General features: G+C 54.3%; 1 protein-coding gene across 1 annotated transcript; it reads right to left on the bottom strand.

Annotated features, from left to right (window-relative positions):
- Positions 1-1,071: 1,071 nt before the first annotated feature.
- NR2E1 (nuclear receptor subfamily 2 group E member 1) lies at positions 1,072-19,628 on the bottom strand. Its single transcript, XM_062187644.1, has 9 exons — positions 19,604-19,628; positions 15,014-15,159; positions 12,037-12,124; positions 10,309-10,544; positions 8,523-8,669; positions 6,334-6,430; positions 5,797-5,946; positions 5,437-5,542; positions 1,072-1,234 (listed from the first exon to the last, which is right to left on the bottom strand). The coding sequence occupies exons 1-9, from the start codon at positions 19,626-19,628 to the stop codon at positions 1,072-1,074; spliced, it is 1,158 nt and encodes a 385-aa protein (XP_062043628.1).
- Positions 19,629-24,909: the final 5,281 nt, after the last annotated feature.

Genomic DNA, 24,909 nt, shown 5'->3' with positions numbered 1-24,909 from the left:
AAGTATAGATCCATACCAAAGGAGCAGCTTACAGTGTAGGATGGGTGTGTGTGTGTGTGTGTGTGAGTACGAGTGTACACACATGCACTCAAGGCTTTCCTAGAAACCAGAACTTTCTGAAAAGCATCGCAGAGTCTCGGGCTGTTAGCAATGGGTCAGTCTTGGAGTTCCTTCTGGCACGTGTCCATGTTTGCTCACTCTCCGGCGGGACTCACTGAACCACGAGTTGGGGCCCCCACTGCCTTTGGTTTCAGCACTGTGTTAACAGGACAGCAGTCTGCCTCCCTCCGTCACTTGTCTCCACTTTATTTGGTTTTGCTGTTTGTATTCCTCCTCCCTCTACTTGTGTTCTTTTAGTAAAGCTCTCCTAGTGTCGAGCTGTTACCCAACCCGAAGTCCTGGTGAGAATCTCTCTTTCGTCCACCAGTTCCTTTGACAAGGTTGCCTGGCCTCCAGCATTAAACATAAACAGGAAAAAAGCAGAAGAAAGAAAAAAACAGAAGGAAAAGAAAGAGAAATGAAGATAGAGAAAAAGCAAATCACATAGCTACTTTTCACTTATTAACCCAGTCCCAAAGGCCACTCCACGATGTGTTACAATAGAAGGGGACTTTTTGATAATGCTTGGATTTAGACCCTAACCATTATTTTTAGAATAAGTGCTCCAACAGAATACAGTTCAGAAGGCCGCGGGCGATGTCACGCACAGAGCTCTATTTAACTTTGTATGCTACAAAGAAAGAAAAGCACTAGTTGTGTTTCAGCATCGGATGGGTCAGCCCTGTCTCCCAGGTGAGAGGCCCGGCCTGTGGCAACCCCAGTTCGCCCCCTCCCAGGGCACTGCTCAGGCGGTCCTAGTGCCCACCCCCTTTCCTCCCGGGCCACCCCACCCTGGCCGCGGCAGCAGGCCATGGTTATGCAACTGCTTTGTGTCAAGTGGCATTTTTCTTTCCTGAAGGCTACACATCCCCAGTGCACGCTCCCTGCAGGGTTGGTTAGTGGAGGCTTGTTCTCCAGGGGCAGCCGTTCATCTGCTGCGGTCCCATCCTGCAAAGCGGGTCCTCGGAGGGCTTAGATGTCACTGGACTTGTACATATCTGAAAGCAGTCTTGTGATTGGCACGTTGCCGATGGTTTTTTTGAAAAACACCTCTTCTATGGTTGATGGGCTAATAGAACGTAAAGCTGGCAAGAGCAACAGGAGTTTTCCAAAGCGACAGGGTTGAGTGGGGTATCTGGAATACGAGAAGCCGTGAAAGCAAGGTCAGAGTCCATTATGAATGCGAATCAGTGTCTTACACTTGAACACACATCACCCCCGGAATGATCTCCTGATTTGGGGCCTCTTGGATTATAACATGCAGTGAAGCCCCACATAGGTGTTAATGTCCTTGCTTTGCCAAGAGCTGACTCAAGACCCAGAGAATATAAAAACAATGGTGCCAAAGTCACATGGCGCTCTCTCTCTCTCTCTCTCTCTCTGCTAGCAAAAGGATTGCATCTATTTTGGAGAAAAAAGATAGAGTTAAGAAACATGATAGTACTTGCAAACCAAATAATAAATGTAAGGTGTCACTGTAGAAAAAGCCCAGGGTGTATCTTCAAGATGCAACGACTTTGAACAGTCCTTGTCTCGACTGTTGAGGAACAGGTTTTGTTTTTGTTTTTTTGTTTTGTTTTTGTTGAACTATTTACTTAGTATTGAGTTGGTCTTCTGTGTATAAAGTTAATCAAAAATGGATCTTAGTGCAGAATAGGACTGGGAATGGGAGAAGGAGGAGGGGAAGGGGTGGGAGGGTGGGTACGGTGGGAAGAATCACTATATCCTAAAGTTGTACTTATGAAATTTGTATTCCTTAAATAAAAGGTTTCTTTGGAAAAAAGAAGAGAAAAAAACCAGGGTGGTGACGACGAAGGCAGCAATAAAATCCATATTTTCACATTCTCAGGGCTCCTTTGCAAGGCCATTTCTCTCAAATAAAATGGCTTCTTTTTTAAGCAATTCTCGAAATTATTATTCAGACATTATACTTTGTCACTCTCAGGAATAATTCCATCTTTATTACGCTGCAAATTAAAGACTCAGTTCTGTTGGGTGGCAAGCCACCCAACTTTCATGTCAATGAAATTGGCATACAATTAAAGATGTGACAAATTGCTTAACAGTTTCCTCTCTTGCTGTCCAACATGCATGTGTGCTCAGATGGGCAGGTCCACTTTGCTTCTGTCTTTAGATGCCTGGGAGCTACCTCGTCACTGGCTCCTGCTCCGTCTGTAGCTGAGAGCTTGGAATCAAGGGTCAGCGCACTCTGCACTGCAAACCTGAAAACCTGAGCTCCAGGGACACACATCTGTGACTGGGTCAGGGTCAACCCGGGCCACGGGGTGCTAGGCACTGAGGAGCAGCCACCTTCCTCCAAAGGCATCTGGAGCTTCGGTTCACAGGCTGCTGGCCCCACCCCACATGCACAGTGCATGAGAACAACGTTTATGCTGATCGCTAGCTTTAGGCATGCAAGAGTCTCTCTCTCTCTCTTCCACTGGCTAGGATACTTATCCACCTGGGCCTGTGAGGCCCTCTTTTGGCTCTGTCACTGCCCAGCTGCATGACCACCCACAGACAAGAGCCACCAGACCACATTTAATACTGTGGTATGGAGATGGTGAACCTTACCTACATTTGGAAGAAAATAGGAAATCCGTACCGCTCCTTACCACAGGCACCGCCTATGCTTCCTGGAAAGTAATCCCAAGTTCTACATCTCCCTTCCACCCTGGCCACTTCCTCTCCTCAACTGTTCTCCTCCCAGCCCCAGCAGAGGAGAGCGCTAACCCTGCAGCGAGCGAGTGGGCAACAGCCCTACCTACACATTCTCAGCCACTTCGGCAGCGTCCACCCCTGGTGAGAAACCATAGCAGAAAGAACTGCCTTCCAAAAGCGTGGATTTCTGGAGAACCCATGGACAATTAACCCTTGATTTGCTGTAAATAAATTATCTACTCATCGACGCACCCACTTCTTTGATCCTTTAGTTGGATTAGACTGTCAGCAAGACTTGTCTACTTCTATGTGGAGTCCTGTGCTGCTCAGGGACCACAGCAATGTGTGTGAGAGAGACGGGGTGGGGGGTCTGACTGCTCAGAATTATCTTTTAGAATATCTATGCCCTGACTTCAGCCACAAGCAGGAATAACTGGAAGATGCTCTTCAAGTTTAAGTGTTTGGAGCCTACCACGGATTGGAGTATTTGATCTTCAGCTATAACCCACTGTTTGTATGAAATGTCCATTGCTACCTTTCTCCTTAACATCCTTAGATAATAACAGAAAGAGCTTATACGCTGTAACACACAACTCCCTCAGTTTGCATGTTCAATTTCCATTTCAACTGTGGGCTGTATTTTTCTAGACAGGAAAGTGCTAGAGGAAAGAGTGCTGATTTGAAGGAGCCAAGAAATGAAGCAAAGTTGTTTTTGTCATGTGCGTGAGCAAGATATTAATGTTGTTATCGCCGTAGCTATCATGAAATAAGAATTCCTTGCCCAAACAGAAATGTCTCTTCCCTGAAGAATTTCCTTGTTTCTGGGGTGAGAGAAATGTAGCGTACCCACTGCTTCTTTAAAATAGACGGCTGTAGGGAGTAGTGTTTAGTCCCACGTCGAAGTACCTAGCTGCTGACTCCAACTTCCTACTAAGACATCAGCACAAGTAATTGGGCTCCCGACACCCTGTGGAGACCTGGACTGAGCTCCTGGATCCTGCCTGCAACCTGCCTAGCCCCGGTTACTGTGGGCATTTGGGCTGTGAACTGGCAAATGGGAGCTCTCTCTCTACATGTATTGGTCTCTCTCCATCTTTCTCTTTCTGCCTCTTTACATACAACAGATTGTTGTTAATCTGGGGCTGCGTTCTCCTGGGTCCTCCTCTCAGCAGCTTCTATTGTGCCAGGCTCTCTGATGCCCATCCCCCACCTCTGGCACCTCCACCAGCTCCCCACTGCCTCTGGGGACAGCCCTTCTGCCCCCCAGCCACCATCCAAGGACCAACTCACAGGTCCCTTCCACCAGTCAGCTTTTCTGATGTCCCTCACCCTTTACCCCTCCAACTAGAATGGGTCTCCCAGTGCCCACTTTACATCCCTCTCCTCTCTGTTCTGAACTGCGTGACATCTCTGCCTACCCCGTACATGGACAAAGGGTCAGCCTCTTGTTCTCTCTGGCATCCCACAATGCCTGCCTGGCACTCTGCACGTGACAGGTGCCCAGCAAAGTCTTGACTGAATCAACCCCTGGATATCCATTCTTCTCAGTTCGGTGTTACACAGGAATGGCTCTAAATGTCAAAGGCCACTTAGGAAGTTGGTGTTCAGCAGGAAAACAAGTGCCCAAATTATGGGCTGCTCCTTCCTATAATTTTGAACAAATATGAATCACAGACTATAGGCATATTCTGTAATCAAGGTGGATTTTAAGTCCTGACACTGTAATTTGGAAAAACACATACATGTGTGCCATCACTCAACACAGTTTCAGGGATATTCCATGGACAGGGAACTATTTCATTCATTCAGTATTCACAAGAGGATTTATGATAGAAATGAGATCTGACTAACAAAGGTACCATGCCCATGGACACAGGTGACTTGGGATTCCTCTGGCCTCCAGAGGGAGGGAGACATTAACAGCTTAAGTATCTCATTAACAGTTGAGATGACAGAGACAGCTGACCAGGGCTGCTTCCAAGATCAATCAAGGGGAGAAACAGAACAGTCCCTCTACTCTAACCAATGCTCTCTAAAAGCATTTATTCACTCACTCATTCATTCTCATCTACAAATGGAATCAGAAAGTCTACACTTTGTGCTGGGCCACAAGAAGCTTTTCTGGAGCCCTAGAAACAGAATTTCCACAAATAGCCAAGATCAGCCTTTGCCATTGGGCCCTGCTTGGCCACAAGGAGTGTAGCAGGCACTCTGTTCTGAAATAACTCCACAGATACCGATCACCAGAGCCACGCAGCAGCAGTTAGGACAGCGTTTGTAAAGACGGTTTCTCTAGAAAGTTCACCGGTCCTTCTATCTGGGATGGGCATCTGCCTTTTCTTCAAAGGATGCGTGACCACCCTCTAATGTATCAGCCTTCATATTCTGCCTTCATTCTCGACCCTTCCCACATCCATTCACACAAGTGTGATCAAGTGCTTAGATGCATTGATTTGTTCAGCCAAGGCAGCTGTAATATGGCCGGCAATGCTTTCACTTTGGTCCTCTAATTTGATTTGCCCACCCTGAGAAATGGGTGAAGACAGGGATCTTAGGTTAACGGTCTGGCAACAGGATAAATAGTCACAGTATTTGAACTGGATTGTCACTGTCTGCTCACACATTCACAATGGAAACAATTTTCTGAAGCTCACATTCAAGGCAAGCAAAGGTCACCTGGTATGGATGTAGCTGTTGAGAGTTAGCTGAGCCTCGTCTTGAAGAGCTGCAATGGCGGCAGCGTTCCGGAAACTTCTCAGCTCAGAACCACTGTGTGTGGGAACTAGAAGTGAAGACCAAGACATTGTGATATGCAGCACAGGAAATGCTGTGGGACATGCCTCCCTGGAAGTGGGTGCCCATCAGGGGATCACGCAGGTCCCCACAGCTGTCAAAGATGGTGCCAGCCTGGGAGTGTCAACGCCCTTGGAAACCATCACCTCCTTTTGTAAAGCTCAGTCTGGACTTTGGGGTGGCTGATCTAGGGAGGTGGCAAAACCGGGGCAGGAGAAGAGACAGGGGTCCGTGTCTGCTCACCAGCTTTGAAAGTGACGATGCATTTCAGACAGGCAAATTCAGTAGCATCCAACCGGAGTTGTCTAAACCGAGCCACCACCTCTTGCAAAGCCTGTATTTCAGATATGACCTTGTTCAGCTTCTGGGAATCTGTGTTGTCACCATTCATGCCTAGAATAAAAATATGGGCTAAATACTCTAATATGAAGGCATTTTCATGATTTAATATTGATTTTTGACAAAATCCTGCATATCAATATCTATTCAATTGTCACTCTAAGATATCTGGTTCCATGTAAACTGGCTATATTGTATGAAAGTTAATATAAAATCTTCTCTTGGATGATAACAAACACAGTAATTTGCATTTAAATAACAATGCAAGCAGTCATGAATACAACAAAACAACATTATTTGCATTTAAATATAGATTTATAAATGACAGGTATACTCCATTGTTCAGCAGGAATTTGTTATTCTTTACATGTTGTTCTTTTTTCAGTAATGTATTTTTATGGTAATTTCTACAACAAAGTCATTAAATTGTGCAATTCTTACCAGATACAGCCAGTAGAGTGTTAGCATCAACCGGAATGGCCCATTGTGCTATTCCTAGAACAAACAGTTCTCTCCAAGCATCTTCCAAAAGCATCAGCTGTCATACAATAGATGTATAATATAATATAGTGTGTAATTTATAAATTTATAAACAATTTCAATATGTAAATTTCCATTATTTTTTAAAAGTGTTTTAAATGCTGGTCTTGGTAAAAAAAAAATTTCTTTTGCTGAATATTCTAGCTTTCCCTTATTTTCCCATATGTCCCATTTTGAAAAGGTGCCTCCAGCTATGCACATGTGTTGAGAGCCAGCCATTTCTGCTCCCCAAGGGTTGCTCCCACCAGCAAAGGGTTTAGCCCTCCTGTCCTGCATCCGCCGGCTCCTGACCATTCAACCACACCATAGACCCAGCCTCTCTGCGATGCCTCCCGGCAGCCGAGCAGGCGGCCTCCTTCCCTGTGCAATGGGGGCCCCATCGTCCTGGAGGCATGGGGGTGGGGGGGCTGGGCTGGGAGAGAGACAGAGAGAAAGAATCACTAATTCCCAAGAGGCAGGCAGGAAAATCAGGCTGTAATTATGTTAATCGGGTAGTGCTGAGTTTACCTCATCTCACTGCCTGATTCTGAGACTCATAAGTGGACAGCATCAAGGTGCTTGTCATTTTCATTCTAATAAAATGTGCTACTGAATATTTAAAGTGAGAATCTGTCTCCTTTTCTAAATGAATGTACCGGATTCCACTTCACTATTGTTTGCTTGTTGTCTGAGGGTTTCCACCAAATGGTTAAGTGGCAGACAGAGTAAATTTTGTTTGGATTAAAGAGTTCACAAATACTTATTTTGAGAAAAAATAGCCAACTTACAACACACACACACACACACACACGGTAAATGGCTAGAGCCCAACAAGTACACTGGTCAAAGATACAACACAACCACCTTGGAAAATCTCTATTTTTGAATTTTGAAAAACCTCTCAAAAACCAGCCAATTCTGGATGAATTATGTGGAAAAAATGTCCTTTTAGGAGCTAAGAGCTGCATCACGAAGGCCAGCAGGCAAAATCACAATGATACTAAATGTTGAATTTTCAAAATGCTTTTTACTTTTAGTGTTATTGCATTAAGTACAGGAAATAACAATTCTATGTGAAAGGTAAACACTATAGAATCCTGGCCATATTTGTAAGTTCCTGCCATGAAAAAAAGAACATCGCATGCTGGAGGATTAAATGTTTTTAGTACACCGCTTGGTCTTTCTGCAGGAAACAGCTTCATCTAAGCGGCACTGTTATGCTTTAATTGGGTATTAAATGAGTTGAAGAAATAAATCCTTTGCTTTTAGAACCATATGTTATTAGCCTGTTGGGGAATCTGTCATTATTTTCCACGAAAATGCTGGTAACAGCCAACAATTATGAATGTTTCATTTTCTTCCTTTCCCTTTAGGTTAGAAAAATGCTGGCAGGGGCCATGTCTGATAATCCTAACAACAAAATTTCTGAGTTTTGGTACAATGCAATTTTTAGCTGCAGATAATTGTCCTCCCTCTGAATGTCATTTACTACCACAGAATTATGCAAAATGCCTATTTGTTTACAAAATCTCTAAAAGCACTTCAAGAATCAAGGGAGATGCTGGCCTGCAGGAGCTGTGCAACGCACCCGGTGAGCCCACCGCCGATAAATCGATAAATCGGTAGCCAAGACCGACTCTCACAGTGGAGACACAAAACCGACGATGCAAAATCCTGAGGCTAGTTCCAAATATCGTATGAGGATGGAATGCTCTTACCACCCTCCATTCCTCTTGGTTCCCATATCCTTAGGCAAGCACTTTTATCAACAGTTTTAAAAACCATTGAGATACTTAAATTTAAGATTCAGTTCAATGTTTCTGTTAAACCAAGGTGAGAGGGAAAGAGCAAGCGGTCTATGTGTCCGTCACAGGGCAGATCCAGCCTTCCTGAAATAACACAATGCGGTTTCTGATGAAGGGTTCCCTAGGTAGATATCTGAACTCACAGAAGGATGCTAATAATAATGAACAGCTTCCTCCTTCCTGTGCAGACCGCATACCTGCCTGAGGGCTTTTATCCAGGGAGCACTGAGGGTTTTAAGGCTGAACTTGGTGGCTTATTTTCCCAACCTCCTTCCTCACAGGATCTCAGTGCCCTGCTGGTCATACCTGGTCTTGCAAAGACAGCGTGGAGAAAGCAGGCACACTCTTGGCCCACTTGATGCTCATGAAGAGAAGCCTGGCGGCAGATTCACACACGGACTCAGTGGCCACCTCGTAGAGATACATGGGGGTCCCATTCACTTCGTGGGGGTACTGCGAGGGGAAGACAGAGACACTTGGAAGTGAGGACGCCACAGCTTTGCAAGAAGAGCCAACCGTTTCATGTTCTAATTACAACGAGGAGCAGGAGAAAAGGGAATTTGGCCGTTTTGCTTAAGTGCGCTGGTGCCAGAGTTGAGTAGGGACCAAGCAGCCACATCCGCATAGTCTGAGAAACAGTCCTCATTGCAGAAGGCCAGTTTCCACTTCCTGCAGGCCACTCCCTTCCAGAGGGGCGTCTGGCTTTTCTTTCCCCTGCAGCACAATTTTTCCCAGGGCTGAGCCAGGCCCGGCTCCCAATTTTAGACAAGAGAGCTGCTTGCATTTGTGTAAATAAAAATAGATGTGAAAAAAGTATAAATTAATAGGCATCCCAAACACAAATATGCATGTGAGTATTTTTAGAAAGGATTAGTATATTATGGAAATATTTCAATTAGACATCTTAATCATTCACAGAGCATTCCCATTCATAACTGACAACATATTCATAACACTACTTTCCCGAGCTTATTATACACATCAAGGGTAAGAAAGCAATATTAAATATTGTGTGTGTGCATGTGCCCAGGTGTCTGGCTTTCCTCAGCGGGGGGCTGCAGCTGGCCTTCCTCTCTGGAGGAGGATCGGAGGGGGGTCTCTTCTGGAGTGGGGCCTGGGATAGGCCCAGCTGGAGGCCTGAAGGGTGGTCCCTAGGTGGCAGCCTTTCCAGTTGGTTCAGGCTATGTCTCTGCTAGTAGGAACTTGATCCTGCTGTAAATCCACACAGCTCACAAGTGAGGGAAGGAAGCCTGGAAAATGAGGCAGGATTCCTTAACCTGTCCTAACAAGTGAGCACCACAGGTGAGAGATGTGTTGCATGGGATTGTGCCACCACTTGTCACTTGAGAGACCAGCATCCCATATCCCAGCGCTGGTTAGAGTCCCCGCTGCTCGGCTTCCAATCCAGCTTCCTGCTAATGTTTCTGGGAAAGCAGCCAAGGATGGCCCAAGTGCTTGGGTTCCTGCCATTCATGTGGGAGACCCGGATGGAGTTCCTAGCTCCTGGCTTTGGCCTGGCCCAGCTTGGGATGTGGCAGGTATTTGGGGCTGGACCAGCAGATGGAAGTGTAATCTCTCTCTCAGAGCCTCCCTCTCTCTCGTCACTCTGCCTTACAAATAAAAAAAAAAAAAAAAAAAAAACTTTAAAAACAGGAAAAAAAGACAAGCAGTAACAACCTGAGCTCCATACTTCTCTCTTGCATTAGGTACCCATTACTTTTCCCAGGACACTGGATCCAGGAGATTTGCAACTGCATCTGTTCTCCTGGCCTCCAGGAAGGCTGCCTTCTCGGTTTAGACAGGGACCCACCACCCCCTAGCACCCATGGGTGTTTCCTAAAGGTGCGAGCACCTGGGCTGCACCCCGAGAGGGAACTTCCAGGGGATGGGCTCGCGAGTTCACATTTGCAGCCGCCCCGAAGGCCACTAGACTGTGGCTCCACCACAGCCGGAAGCAGGAGGCCTGGAGCTCCCTGCTGAGACAAGCGGAGCACCCGGGGCAGCACCATCTTCTGCCTGACCTCATCACGGCTCAAGAGAACAGGGTGCGTGCCTTTCCCCACCCAGCCCCCGCCTCGGCAAGATCACTGACCTTGGGCGTGGGCTGAGCCAGGCTTACGAGGGTTTGCCGCTCCGGGGTGGCAGCCACCGCGGCCAGCTCCAGGCCGTGCGGCTCGAGCTGGGTGACCGCGGTGAAGAAGGCGGGCGCGGGCAGGGCGGCCGAGGGGAAATGCGCCGCCGCCCCGTTCTCCTCCTTGTGCCCGCGGAAGTAGAGGGCCACTTGCTTGCGGATGGTGGACGTGCGGGGCCCGCGCTCATGCTGCACGGCTGCGGAGACAGAGGGATGCGGGCGCGCCTGGTATTGGAGACGCCGGGACCCGGAGCCGCGACCGCGCGACCCCGCCAGACGCCACATCGGAGCAGGCCAGGTCACCGGAAAGTGAAGAGCGGAAAGGAGAGGAGACACAAGGGCGGGAGGCACCCCGAGATCAGCTGCCCCTACAAACGCGGTTTTGGGAGCTGGGGCCGAGAAGACAAGCCGGCAACCCATGTGCCACGCCCACGGCCGGGCCTCAAGACGCACTAGGGGCGCTCTCTGAGAGTTCGGGTCTTCTCCTACTCCGGGGTTCGCAGGGAAGCCAGAGACCCCATAGGCCTGGGGAGCGTCGCGCACAGCGAGCCACATACTTTCCCAGCTCGGTTCGGGGTCCACTTCCCCTACTCCCAGGCTACACCCCCCAAAAAATGGTTTCCGGGCTCCGAGTGCGCCTGGAGAAAGGGGGCCGAACCCCCGGGAACGCGGAGCGGGGTGCGGGCCTAGGGACAGCCGGTCTGGGAGTGTGCTGGAGGAAGGCCGGGGAGATGTGAGAATTACCACCAACAGTTTAAACAAACAAATTAATTCAGGGCAATCTTCCCCCCCCCCCCCCCGCCGAGCTTGACAACTTGTCAATACACAAGTGCAACAGGTTTGCACGCTCGCTCCTGCTTCCTGCGCCGCTGAGCCAAGAGCTCTGCCGGGCAGGAGAGCAGCCTCCTGAAGCTGCCACCCAGCCCAGGCCGCGGCCGCTGCAAGGCCCCAGTCGGTGCGCGGCGCCCAGGCCCCACTGCGCCCTCCCAGCTGGCCCCTCCACCCCTGGCCCGGGCCTGGGGCGCCCTCGCCAGGCTGCGACGTGGGACGCAGCTGGGACTGCGCTCTGCGGCCCGCCGCGTTCTTGCTGTACCCCTCTGCGAGCTTTCTGGGAGCCAGGCGTCCTCTTAGCCTCCTTCTCTCTCTTTACCGTGTTACTGAGAGGAGACCCGGGACAAGCCGGCATCGGCCTAATGGGCGCACTGATTTATGCATCTTGGTGAATTTGCAAACAAGACCTCCAGATCCCGCGCTTTCGTGTCTGTGGCCTCCCTCCTCCTACACGCCATGGTCACTCAGTCCCCGCGGTGTGCTCCCTAGAGCCTGTCCAGACGGCAGACGCTGGAGAAGGCTAACGGCTTAGGGGTGGCCACGAAACCCTGCAACCAGGGGCGAGGAGAGAGCAGTGCGCGCAGGTCCCCAGCGGCCTGGGGTACCCCGGAGCGCCGCCTTCCTGGGGGTGGTTGTGGGCATTTACCTCGCTCGCCCTGGGGAGTTCAGCGGGGCCCGCGTGGGAGCTCCTGCCGAGGGCCGGGGAGGTACCCTGGAAAGACTGAGGCCCATTCCCGGAGTTTGGAAAGCGGCGCTGGTGAGATGATTTACATGCACAGGAGTGCCATGTATTTTCTGTACATATAATTTACTTAGTACTCAATCAACATTACCAGAAGAAAGGAATGCACTGATTACCATCTTTGTTCATGTTGACTTCCAAACACTTCTTCAGGCGACACGCCCTGCACTGGTTCCTGTGCGTCTTGTCCACCGGGCAGCCTCCCTGGAACAGAGCGCGGGTGGTCAGAGGCCCCCAGGGGCTTCAGCGGGGGACCCGGGGCCCGTAGAGGCGGCCCAGGGCCGGGGAGACAATGGTTCCTCAAGCAGCAGAGCGCCTGGTTCGCCAGCCCTTGCCGCGCGGGAGGATCTGGTGAGAGGGCCGTCCCCGCGTCCCCGGGACCGCGGGTTTCAGGACCGGAGACAGCGACCCGGCGGGGCGCAGAGGCCTCGGAGCCCGGCCCGGGAGCAGGCTTGCGGGTCAGGCCACGCCCAGATCCCCTCCCGCCAACTTCTCTTTCAAGTCTTGGGGTGTACCGCTTTCTGTTACTTTCTGGAGGAGCCCATGAATCTCTTGCATGTATGGGTCCCTCTCCTGTTCGCTCACTTTGGCTTCTGTACTTGAGGGTATCCTTAGAAACAGCGCGTGGAGAGCCGTGTTACAGGCCAGACTCCTCCGGGAATTACGAACACACAGCGGCTCCCCCACGTGGGGCCGCAGGTGGGGGTGGGAAGGGAGCGCCCAGGGCCCGGCAGATATGGAAACACCCACCGCGGAAACATGCCCAGGAAGTCAATATGATGGACTGTCGGAGAAAATGGCACTAACGACTGAGAAGAGACAGCCTGGTGACTGATCAAACCCCGAGGCAGGAGAATACGTTTTACCTAGTGCAATATTCCGGCGGGGGGGGGGTGGGATAGCGGGAGGAGGAGGGATGGTGACCACTGAAAGAGGAAATCCATAGGTAAAGTGTGGGCATTACGCAGTGTCAGGGGTCATTTCTGAGGGACACACCCACAGGCAGATAGTCAAATGTGCATATGTGTATTTCATACACAGAAAATACCTAAGAAATTCCATGCTCTCTGATATTTATGTAGGTTGCTACTACTCCATATGTGGTGGAGAGACAGAGAATAAAATAAACCTGTTTTTACTTTGCTTCATAATCTCAAAAATGCATATGATCTGAAGCTGGAGTAAGTTCACTTTCCCCCTGAAATATCCCTTACGGAAAAATGGCACAGTGGAATTCCGATTTTATGAGGCCACCACTCTCCAAGTTAAAATGTGTTAATTTGCTTGAAATAAAGGTGGGGCTGGGGCTCATCACGATTCCCAAGAGTCTTCAGGATGGTTAATAAAAGATTAGAATGATATTTACTTAGTCTTAGGCTAAGAGAGAGAAAGGAAGTCACGTTTGTCCCTAGGAGAATTCTTCAGGACATTTTGCTGGCTTAAGAAATTTGTTGTTGGATGTAATCCATGTCTGGCCTCGAATGCAGTCTTCCCAGTGCTGTGACAACCATGCACATGCAAAACGGGAAACTTCCTTAGGTCTGAAGTGTGTCTTCCAATCAGATCAAGCGCATCGAAATATCTGCAGCCCCAGAGAAGGGCAAGCACCTCTCTGGGGCCCATTTATTCTCTTTGCAAAGAGAGGAACACCAGCTCTGATGAGTCTATTATCGCTTTTTTTGCACACTGCTTGGACAGATGTCAATAGGTTTGGATTGATAGTCATCTCCTTTTCAAATAGCAAACATAAGATCTGAACATTTTGATTCTCAAATTTTGGGGTATTGCATAAAATAGGACGCACTCCCCATAGAAGCCTGATCAAATCTGGTAACCCGCAGCAATCCCACAATCCTGCAGGGCTCCTGGGATGCAGTCCTATGTGTCTTTAGTTTGATGTGTCCTTGCAGAGAAGCAGAAAGTGGGCAGATCTGAGCACCCAGTTAAACAGGTAATGGGGTTGGAGGCTTCGACTAACTTTTCCAAACACAAATGTCTTCTTGTTGCTGGTATGGATGCCAATCTATCAGAAATTGATACAAGCAAGACTTGGCTTCAGGAAAAGATACCAGGTTAACCCACTAGCTCCAGATGCTGTGTTAGCTCACGTCTAGCATCTGTTTTAATGATGAAAGTGCTTTACCTTTTGGGTTCCTGGCCAATGCATTGTCAGGGGTCTCCCCGGAGGGTGAGGGTAGAGGGCTCTGGGCTGTGTGAGGGTGTGCCTGGCTAAGATGAGCCTATGATTGAGCAGGAAACTGAGCTAAGGACCATCTACTGGCTCCTTCTGGGAGCTTTTTCTCACATTTAACCTATGCCCCAGCTGCTCCATCTCTCTGAGACAGCTCTGCCTGCTCAAGACAAACTGGAACCAGCAAGGCACACCTTCCAAGCAGAATCACACCAAGGAGATGCAGGGACCTTGGGGAGGGTCCCAGGTGCACATTCCTTTCAACCTTTTCTTCCTCGTCCTGCCCGTCTCCGACAAGTCCCTGTTAAAGTCACAGGGGCACTGAAACCTCACTGCCCACCTGCAGAGGTGGGCTTCTCAGAAGTGGAAAGGGCCCACCCAGAGAGCACCAGTGCTCCCTTCCAAGTGGCCAAGGCTCACCCTGGATCTCAGCTAGCATGGGAGGTGACCTCGCCTCACATGCCCAAGTGCTTTTACTTCTGCCATCCCTGGCAGTGGTCAGGCAGTGCTGCAAGGAATAGGGTGAGGGGGCCAAAGAGGGACTGGGAGGGAGGCAACAGATCAAGCTCTCCTGCTTGCTACCTGTGGTTTAGTCGCTAAAGTTTCTGGGTGCGGACCTCACCTAGGGTCAACATCAATCAGAGAAGGAAACAAAACAAAACAACAAAACTTCCTAGGGAGACTCCGAGATTTCATTCCGATTTCCTCCTGCAAACCCAGCTGCCCGGCCGCACCTTAGCGGGCCTGGCCAGAGCCAAGGGGCCTCGGAGATTAGGCTGGCGGGAGGAGGGAGGCAGGGAGAGGTCAGGGCCCCCTCCCGCTCCTGCCGGCCGCCGGGGAATGTAGGGGAGGCCTTGGCACACACAAAGGCAGGGGAGGCAGCGCGCCGCCGGCGGAGGTACCTGGTTTCCAGACTTGCAGACATACGTCCGATTCCTTCGGATGCTCCGTTTGAAAAACCCCGAGCAGCCGTCGCAGGCGTAGACCCCGTAGTGCTTCCCCGAGCTGCGGTCGCCACACACCTTGCAGGGAATGTCTAAAATGCGGCCTGAAATCGCGGGAAAAGCGGGGAAGGCGGGAAGGGGCGCGAGGGAGAGGAGGGCGGGGAGGAGGGAGGAGAGGGGAGAGGGGGAGAGAGAGGCTGGGCAAGCTGACCTCTGAAGGGATTAGCACCGAGGCTGCGGTAAAAGCAAATAATGAAGTGATTTTATAGCTAGACTTTTTTTCCTTGAGCAAGTGTCAGTTTCCTACAATGAGCATTATTCATGCACCGCTACGTGTATTTGGGTCTCGTCTAATCGCCGGGGCCCGTTTCGGAATAAAAGACGACAGAGGGCCGGGGCGGCGACGCGGGCCGCCGCCGCCTCCCGGCTCGGCTCTCGCACTCCGCAGAAAGAGAGAGAGGAGAGAGAGAGAGAGAGAGAGAGAGAGAGAGAGAGAGAGAGAGGAAGGATAGCGCACGCGGAGACAAACTTGCGTGCAAGGGAGGAGGAGACCAGCACGCTCGGCTGGAACCGGGGACGGCAGCTGGAAGGCAATCGGGTTCTCTCCGAGCTCCGCCGCGCCGTTGTTATTATTAGGACGATGATTGTGATGCTAATACTCCGATTATTAACGATAATAAGGGTGGTGGTGATTGTCCAACTTTCGCTTTACCTCTCACAAAAACACTTGGGGGAGCGCTTTGGAGACATCAGGGACTTGGGGGGAAGATGTCTCTCGGCAAAGCAGCGGCCGGCTGAATCTGCGAGAGGCGGCCGAGGCCCGCTGCGGGCTCCGCGGGGGCTCGGCAGGGCAGGCGCCGCCCGCAACCCCGCATCCCTCGTCCCCCACGGGCGACCTTCGCAGCCTGGTTCTGGGAGGGGCTTTTCCGGTTTTCCCGCCGCAGTCGGGGGGCTGATTTCCCCAGGCTGTCCTCTGCGGATCCCCTCCCCTCCCGAAGCCGGCGGCGGCCAAGGACCCCTCGGGGGAGTCACTCCAGAATCCCCGATTGGGGGGTCTTTCTTTCCCTGTAAACTTCAGGAATCCAACAAGTGCCTGAAGTGGTTTATGGGGACCTGGAAATCCTTCCTCCCGCAAAACAAAGCGGGAATGAAGTACAGTGATAACACTGCAGTAAAAAAAAAAAAAAAAAAAAAAAAGAAAAAGAAATAAAGAAAAGAAAAGAAAAAGAAAGAAAAGAAAAAAAAAGAAAATGAAAAACAAAAACAAAAAAAAACAAAACAAACAAACAAACAAAAAAAACAATCGTTAGTAACAGCTTAGAGCCACTTGATGTTTCGGCGTTACCTGTCCAGGGTCCGCCACTTAGGCCGGGCCGACCCTGCAACTCCGGGGGCATTTAGGCCGGGATGGGGCGAGGCAGGGGTGTCCGGCCCCGGGGCGGGCAGCGAAGGCGAGGGCGGCCGAGGTGGGAAGCGAGTCCCGGCTGCCGCGGCGTCGAGCCCGGCCCGCACCCCAGGCCCCGGGCCTCGGCCTCAGGTGGGGGCGGGGGAGCGCGGGGGAGCGGGCGGGGCGGGGGCTCGGTGACGAGCAGGCTCGGCCCGGGTAATTACAACCCTGCCGCAGCACCTGCCTATAGAGCCACCAGTGACCCGTCAAAAAGAGTAGCATGGGAATCCGGACCGCCACAAAGGCCGACGGGGAAGGCGCGCGGCGCGGTGGCCACCGCGGGGCGGGCGGGGAGGCTGCGTCGCCGAGAGAGGGGCCGCTGCGGGTGTCGCCCTGCACCCCCGCGGGCCTACCACTGGTCCCCAGGGAGCCAGCTGTCGTACTGTGCCGCCGTGCCCTCACTCAGGGTTTCGGGGACCATCTCGCACAACGCGCGCTCCCCTGGCCGCGCCGGGGTCCGCGTTCGGGGTCCAGCCACGCTGTCACCTCGGCTGTCCTCTGCCCCGTGGCAAGACAAGCAATGAGAGGAGCAGTGGCGGGGTCCCTCCCCCCATCCCGCATCCCCAGCCGGACAGGACGCACAGGACACACCTGCTGGAGAGCCCAGTGCGGGTGGGGGCGGACCAGGGTAGGGTGGGGGACCCTCCCCGAGCTTCCAGGGCCGGGGCACAGCAGGTGGCCGCCGCCCCCTACCCCAGGCCGCCGCCGCCGCCGCCGCCGCGGCAGATTAGAGGCTGAGAGCGGAGCGGGGCGGGGCGCGGCCCTGGTGGGGGGACGCGAACCTTCCGGGGCCCCGCAGACCTGCACCTCCGACTCGCCACCCGGCCGCGCTGAGGTGACTTGGGGTCACGAGACTAGCTGGGTGACCCTGCGGCACAGCTCCTCGCAATGAGCCAGCCGAGCGAGCTCCGACGTTTCCCGAGGCTGGGAAACCGTTCTTAACTTCCCTCGCCAGGGGGTCCCCTCGGGGCTTTTTGTGTGTCATAATTGCCTAAAGATATATGGCAGCTTCGATTACTGTAATTACCATCAGAGGCTGTTGAAAGAAGTTAGTCTGGGCTGCGGGGGTGACTGGCCAGGGTCTCGTTACCACCCAGGCAGGGCTCCGGGTGACATCGCTTTGTCCTCCAGCCGCACGAAGCCCAGCCCGCCGGGAGCCAGAGCCCTTGCCCGCCCGCCCGGCCGCTGACCCGGCCCGCTGCGCGCCGACCTCCTGGCCGCCCGGGGCCGCGGGACCGCAAGTTTTGGGCCTGGCTGCCGCCACGGGTCTGCGGAGGGCCCGCAGGCGGCGGCGGCGTGGCTGGGGGCGCAGAGAGGGGGAGGACGCTGTCCCGCGCGCCCGAGAAACCTCAGCCACTGCGGCTCGACCTGTGCCGGGCGCTGGAGACGTCCGAGGCCCAGTTCAGGCTCTTGGGAAGTGGGCAGGCTCCAACGTGTCCCCCGTGTGCCCGCACCGTCTCTCGCCCTCCATCCCCAACCCCAGGCCTCGCCTTTCTAGGCCCCCGGCGGCTCGAGCGCAAAAGCCCGAGATGCCTGCTCCAAGGGCCCCGAGGCCTGTCCCGGGGCGAGCGAGCCGGGAGGCCCGCCGAGGCCTGTGGGCTTCGGGGTTCGCCATAGAGACCTGGAGGGCATCAGGAAAGGTCTTCTGCGTCTTCCGACAGGGACGCTCACGCCGCGGAAGCAGGCGACGAAAAGCGGGCCCGCCTGGTTTCCCAGAACTGGAACTGAAGCGGGCACCAGTGTAGGCCCGAGGCCATAGGGAGAGGCCAGTCCTGCCCATGGGTCCTCTCTGAACTGGGGCCTGATTAAGGCTCTTCTGACCTCCCAGCTCCCTAACTCCGAGCATTCCTCCTTTTCTCTTTCTGTGCATGTTCATTTTGCTCTATTCCTTTTTTTTTTTTTAAACCACAACACGCAAACCAAAACAAACGGACAAAGTGAAAACACAATCTTAGTTCTTTGCGGGGAGAAGGGGGGCGGGAATGGCATCCCACTTGAACGGGGCTTCTTGATCACTCCTCAGAAGTGTCCTGAGCGCTCCCAACTTTTCAAAGCCTCGGGACAATGCGCGGGAGGGGGTGGGCTGGAACGAATGTAGCGCCAATACAACGCTGTGGGCGAACAGAACCCGGGCAACCGGAGCGCAGGAAGACTCCGGGGTGCGGGATCGCGGCAACAGCTGCCCCCAGCCTCGGACTCTGGAACCCGCATCCCCCCGGAGAGCCCCCGGAAGGCAGGAACTGAAACGGCCCGGGGTATGGGGGAGATCCGAGCGCCGCGGCCGCGCCTGCCCAACACCGGCTCAGGCCCGCCGGTTCTCCGGTGCATACAAATGCCCTGGCACACCCACAGCCCCGCACCCCGGCGTCCCGGGCTGGCGAGAGGTCGGCTGCAGCGTGGCGGGCCTTGTTGGAAGCCAGCGGCTAAGGAAGTTGCAGGAAGGCGAGAAGCGCGCGCAGGAAGCAGGCCGCGCGCTCCTGCCTCCGCAGAGCTCCCGCTGGAAAAGTGCTCGGGATTAGAGCTTTGGTCCTGTCTTTGCTAGAGTTGGCTCGTCATACTTTAAATTCCCCAGTTATGACCTACGCGGATTTAGGATTAAGGGAAATGTGACTTTTAAATGGTTTCTGCTTCCCAGTTTGCAGGATTATTTGAAACAGCTAGAAACGGGGTGCGAAGCATTCCATTCAAAATCCGCTTTGCCCAGTTGCTTTTGCGCGCTGGGGGCTAAGAGTTTTGAGTGAGCGTGTTACTGTGCGGCCTCCTGGAGCTGCGGCCCGGTTCCCGCCCCCGTCGCACCCCTCTCGACCCTTGGCACCTGGCGGCTGGACCGGGGGCAGCTCTCGGGACTGTCAGCCTGCGGGGCTCGCCACCTCCCCACCACACCGGAGAGAGGGAGAACCGGGCAGTCCAGAGCAACGAAACTGCTCTCCCCTCGCCACCGATCGCTCCAACTCTCGGTCGACCAGAAGCTGGGCCAAAGCGCACACGCCCGCTAGGGTCCCAGCTCGAAGCTGCGGCGTCCCGTGGGCTGGCCCTCCCGGCCTCCCCACCCACCCAGGTTGCGCGCGCCGGAGTCCCGCGGCGGCCCCCGAGGTACCCACTTGTTGATCCAGCCGGCTTGCTCATGCTGGCGGTCCCGGGGCGGAGCGGTTGGTGGGCGCCGCCCGAGTCCCTGCCGGCAGCGCCCGCCTCGCCGCCGGGCGCCGCCGCTCTCCAGCCGCGCTCCAGCCTGCGAAGCCCCTCGAGCCGGACAGGTGGGTGTCGGTGGCGCGCTGCGCAGCTCTTCGGGCGCTCAGAATTTGTTCCACAGTGGAAATTTCTGCATCCTTAAATGTCTTCCCGGCTCTTGCAAAAACTGTAGCTGCTGGGGCTGTTGTTTGATACGGACACACGCATGGACAGACAGACGGCGGGACGGACGGGCAGACTGGAGAAGAAGGGAAGACAGCCAGAGGAGCACTGCAGGACAGAGACGGAGACACGAGAACGGCCTCCCTACGGAGCACCAGGGGCGCCAGCCCCCGCTCTCTCCATCCCTGTCACTCAATCTTCCTTCTCTCGCCCCGCAGAGGCGTGCAGAGTGGGCAGGTCTCTGCAGCCCGCCGCTCTTCCACGCAAAGCAGGAACCACCGCCGCCGCGGTCTCAGAGGCTGCAGGGCTCCGCGCGGCCGGAGCCGGGCTCCGGCTGGGAACGCCGGGGCGCTGGGAAACCTTCCCCGGGAAGAGGCGGCCGGGCCCCGGCTTCCGGGCAGAGGCGCGCACGCAGCGGCGAAGGGTCCCCGAAGTTCATCAGCGCGTGACTTTGTGCCTGTCGCTGTGGGCTGGGTCCCCTGTAATATCTCCAGAAGCGCTGTGACAGGCAGCCGCGGGGAGGGGAATAGGGCGTCCCTGGCCCACTTAGCTTTTCCCCCAACTCCTGGCGGGGTCTGACGTCAGCCATGTGCGGGGAGGAGATGGGAAGAGGGAGGGGGTTAAATGCTAATGATATTAATGAACCTCCAAGCGGCTCCCGGAGAAAATGCAGGCGCTCTGGGAGCTGGCGAGTTGGAGAGCGAACGTGGGAGTGCGGCTCCGTGAGCGCCTGCTGGCGAGGACGGCGCTGCTCTCGTAATAAAAATGAATTATTAGATTTCATGGCAAGGGAGAAGGGGCGGGGTGACGGGGCTTCCTCAGAACGCTTCCCTCCCTCTCTCCCGAGTGCCAGACAGACACATTCGTGGAAGGAATTGGGTGGCTATGTGTGTGCGTGTGATTGTGCGCGCCGGACGTGGCCATGTGAGTTGGTTCGTTCTTGGTCCCGTGCCCCTTCTGTTGGGTAAAACTTGGATCTGGCCCGAGGTGAGTGATTTATTCATTTTGCAACTGTCTATGGCGAATCAGAGCCGAGGGCGCTGTGCGTGGACTGGGGGCCTAGGACGGGGGGCTTCCGGAGGCTCGGCGTTCCTTCGGCCTGTGCGCGGTGGGGGTTTTGGGCACCAGCCTGGTGGAGGTTGCCGCCGGCTTCCCCAAGCCAAACGGGCCCGCCCGCTGCTGGGCGACGCTCCCGCCGCCTGCAGTACAGGGACCGGGGAGCCTGGAAGGCAGAGCCAGCTTTCCCTCCTCCGGGCCTCAGGTTTCCGCAGAGCCGCCCGCACCCCGCGCCGGATCCCACTAGTCCTGAGAGTCCCGAGCCCTCTGGCGCCCGGGCCCCTGCGCGGTGCTGGGAGAGCGCACTCCGAGGGAGCAGTGATCTCCAATCTCTAAGCGATTACTTCTATTTAAGCTCTCTCGGCAGCTTGAACTTGTCCAACAAGAGCTTGCCAGCCTCTCCTCCGGGCGCTGGCCCGGCCAGAGGTCAGGGGTCACACCTCCTGCCCTCCGCAGTGCGTTCCAGGGGAGGGGTGCGGGGGGCCGGCCCTCCGCAATTCTGCCAGGGTACTCCGGCCCCACTCTTTCTCCAGGGTCAGCTCGGATTTCCAAACAGAGCTGGGTGGCGTGTAAGGGCTGGCTTCTCCCGAGCCCTCGGCCGGCGCAGCGGACGCCCCGAGCGGGCCGGCCCGGGGCGGGGGGCGGGGAGGGGGCTCGGGTAGTACGCTCAGACCGGCGACTGCAGCACGTGACCGCAACTTTCCGCCTCGCCGGCTTTGGTTCGGCCTGGAGCCCCGGAGCCGCGCAAGGGACACACACCAGAGCTGGTGTTCTAGCTGGTGGCGCGCAGCGGCCCGGGCCGGGCGCTGAATTCCCCCCTGGGGGGAAAAGCCAACCAATAATTCCTCCTCCGTCGGTTTTTCGAATTGGGATGAGATTAGGACGTTGTGGGACAAAGCCATAAACCTGGGTGTTTTTCTAGGCGACAGACTAGAGAAATCAACATTTTTTTTGACAGCCAAGCTGGGCAGAGTCCAGCATAGCACAAACTCGAACTCCGTGCCCAGCGAAGGAAAGGGTTTCCGGCCGGGGTTTACGAAACGTGCTACGGTGCCAAGCTGTGTTCTGGGTGCCCAGGCGCTGGACTCCCGCCAGAAATGTACTTGGCCGCTGCGGTCAGAAGCACACCACGATGCAGACGCGGAAGGAGGCGCTTGGTTAAGGACAAAGAACTTGGAGAGTCGAACTAATTTATCTCAGGCAACGATGAGGACAGTGGTGGGGTACTAGACCCAGGCCCGTCGGCAGGGGGAAAAGGTCAGGGGGTCGTGGCGAGGAGATCTAGCAGCCGCTTAGAGATCCCAACGACTTCTTCCCAGCTCCCTGACGCTCGCGTCATGCTGCTTCATTTGCTGGCCCTAAAACTTCTGGAAAATAAGCCGGACGCTCAAATTGCCTGAAAACCAAACTAGGAATGATCCCTCTTCTTCCCATTCCGAGTACCTAATGCAGCCGCGTGTCCGAGGCCGCTGGATCCACACACACAGCGCACACCCCATCCAGCCCTGGCAACGGGCACAACAGGGCGCGCGCACGCACACGCACACACCCGCAGCATATGTGCCCCGCGTTCTGAGCTCCCGGCTGTAATTATCCTTGTGTTTTGCATAATTCACAATGCAGTTCTGAAATCATCGTGATGACTTTCTGGCATGATTGGTTTGGTGATAACTGCAGCAGTGAGTGCCAGGATAGGCAGGAGGGGCTGCCCCTCCCCTCCCCCCGCTACCCACCTTGTCCCAGGAAAGCCTGGAATCCAAACGCCCTCCCATCTTTGCTCACCCGACGCCGCCTCAGGCCAAAGGCCACAGGGACCTTGCATCCAAGGTGTGGACCCTTTGGGCTCCCGTGGGGGCAGCTCCCACAGGCAAGCCTGTGCTGGACAGAGGCTGTGACTTGGTCTCCTCTGTCCACTGGCCCCAGTGCACCTCCTGACTCTCGGGTAGGTGCTGGTTGGTGACTGGAGGAAGAAAGTCGCCTGCAGAGTTCCTTTGAGACTGCAGGAGGCACAGCAAAGCTGACAGCTGGAAACCAGGAGCTGGGGATTCAGGCCCTGTCCCAAGCAGCTGTGCAGCCCACCGCAAATGACTAGACTTCTCTGGGTTTCAAATAAGGACAGTGGCCCTGTGCAACTCTAACTTGCAAGGACTGCCCAGCTCCCCACCCCCAGGCCACAGGCCAACTACCTCAGAAACACCTTTTGAGGCAACACCTCAAGTTAGAAGGATGAAAACCTTCTGAGCAGGTGCGGACGTAGCCCCTAACCTCCTCTCTGGTCTCCTGTGGGGCATGGAACACTCAACGAAAACTAAAGCCTACAGTTCAGGGAAGACATCTTCCATTGATGCATGGTTCCATTTCATCTCGGAGAAGGACCTCGGCTCACGCAGTCTTTCTGTCTACCCGTCCGTCCGCTCCATCCATCCAGAATTGAGCACCCACTTCGTGCAGGCCCCGAGGACACAGGAGATGAAGATGTGGTCTCTTTCTTGAGGAATCTGCAGGGGAAGCAGATGCGTAAAGGGTGATCCATTTTATATTGGGGCGGAGAATACAGGAAATGCTGGGAAAATGTACAAGGGGCCTTAAGCCAGCACGCAGTGGGGGTGGGCGGCCAGAGCCTGCCCTTGTGGTCTGGGGACTTGATGCATTGTGGCTCATTCTGCGAATGCTCCTTGGCACCGGTATGAAAGAGATAGAGTCCCGTTCACCAGGTTGTATGAGAGGCAGGGGGCTAGAGTGCCCCTCCCAGCATTGGACGGCCTGGGTTTGACTGGCAGCCCTGCCATTCCCTGGCTTCTCTGAAAGCGATGCCACTCTCCCTGTTAACTGCCCCCTCATTCTTCAAAGTAAAAACAGTGAAGAAGGGAAATCCTTTGCCAGCAGCAAGCGGAGCTGATGAAGGTGGTGGCGTGGCACACAGACTCCTTCCCCAACCAGTCATCAGTGCTATTCTGCCTTTACAATGTCTTTTTTCCTCTCCTTAACAAGCAGAGTTAAAAATACTCAGACCCAGAAAAGGGCTGGGAAACCCTACCAGCTGTGCCTGGCTTGCTTTTGATGTTCCATCTCCAGAAGACACTCTGACATGGCTTTTGCTGATCTTCCAAAAAGTTGTGCTTCCAAGACATAACTCACCCTCCCACTGTTGCCGGCTCAATGGATGGCCAGTGAGGAAGGCAGATCCCGGAGCAGAGTGTCTAGCACATAGTAGGTGCTCAGTCAGGCCTTGCAGATGACTGAATGAAACAAGCAGTCTTGGCAGGCTTACTCCTGATTGCGTTGTGGGCCTCACCTCAAGCTGGCACCCATCTAACTACCCAGAGGAGAAACCCTGACAATATAAGGCAGAAAGGAGATCCAGTTGCTCCGGAAGCCAATGGGTGCTGAGATGTGGCATTTTTCCTTGGCACTTTCCATACCTGTGCTGCAGAGTACCTGTTGCTTCCCACTGATGGGAAGACAGTGCAAACAGCACTAGCAACAACACACTGCTGCGTGTACATGAGGGGCTCCTGTCTTTCTCCCGTAAGAAAGAACAAATCATGATTCCGCTTGTCTTCACACCTCGGTGGGCAGAAGCGATTCTGATTCCATCGTGGAGCCCGGCTGAGGCTCCCCACTGCACTTTGCATGATCACACAGCAGCATCCTTCTAGCCCCTCCCACCCGGGCACCTAGCGGTACTTTGCCAACGTGGATCGGATTGTCGGAGTGAGGCCAATGATGGGAGTCACCGTGAGAGCCCGCGCTGGAGGGGACTCACTGTTTCTCAGCCTTGGCACTGGGGACAGAAGAGAGGGGGGATAGCTTCTCCAATCTCGGGAGGCTGCAGGTCAAATGACAGAAAGACCAGAGAGGCCAGCAGACTGCCTTCCTTCCAGGAGAGAACAGCTACCAAGCCTTCCTCTGTCACTCACTTTCCTGAGGATCCGAAGTCTGACCTGGCTTCCACCTAAGCCCAGAGCCAGAGAGCACTCGGGTCAGAAGGCGCCACAGC

Source organism: Lepus europaeus, chromosome 3 (assembly GCF_033115175.1).
Source record: "Lepus europaeus isolate LE1 chromosome 3, mLepTim1.pri, whole genome shotgun sequence".
Lineage (NCBI taxonomy): Eukaryota > Metazoa > Chordata > Mammalia > Lagomorpha > Leporidae > Lepus > Lepus europaeus.
The sequence above is the reverse complement of the archived record's forward strand: the minus strand, read 5'-3'. Positions and strand labels throughout refer to the sequence as shown.

What these genes read in the sequence shown, in the direction of transcription:
- NR2E1 (XM_062187644.1), bottom strand. Translation starts at nt 19,628, where the DNA reads ATGAGCAAGCCGGCTGGATCAACAA. An exon ending in TCTGCAAGTCTGGAAACCAG is followed by an intron (nt 12,125 to 15,013) that starts GTACCTCCGCCG and finishes GCTCTGTTCCAG; the next exon opens with GGAGGCTGCCCGGTGGACAA. An exon ending in CGCTGTCTTTGCAAGACCAG is followed by an intron (nt 6,431 to 8,522) that starts GTATGACCAGCA and finishes ATTGTATGACAG; the next exon opens with CTGATGCTTTTGGAAGATGC.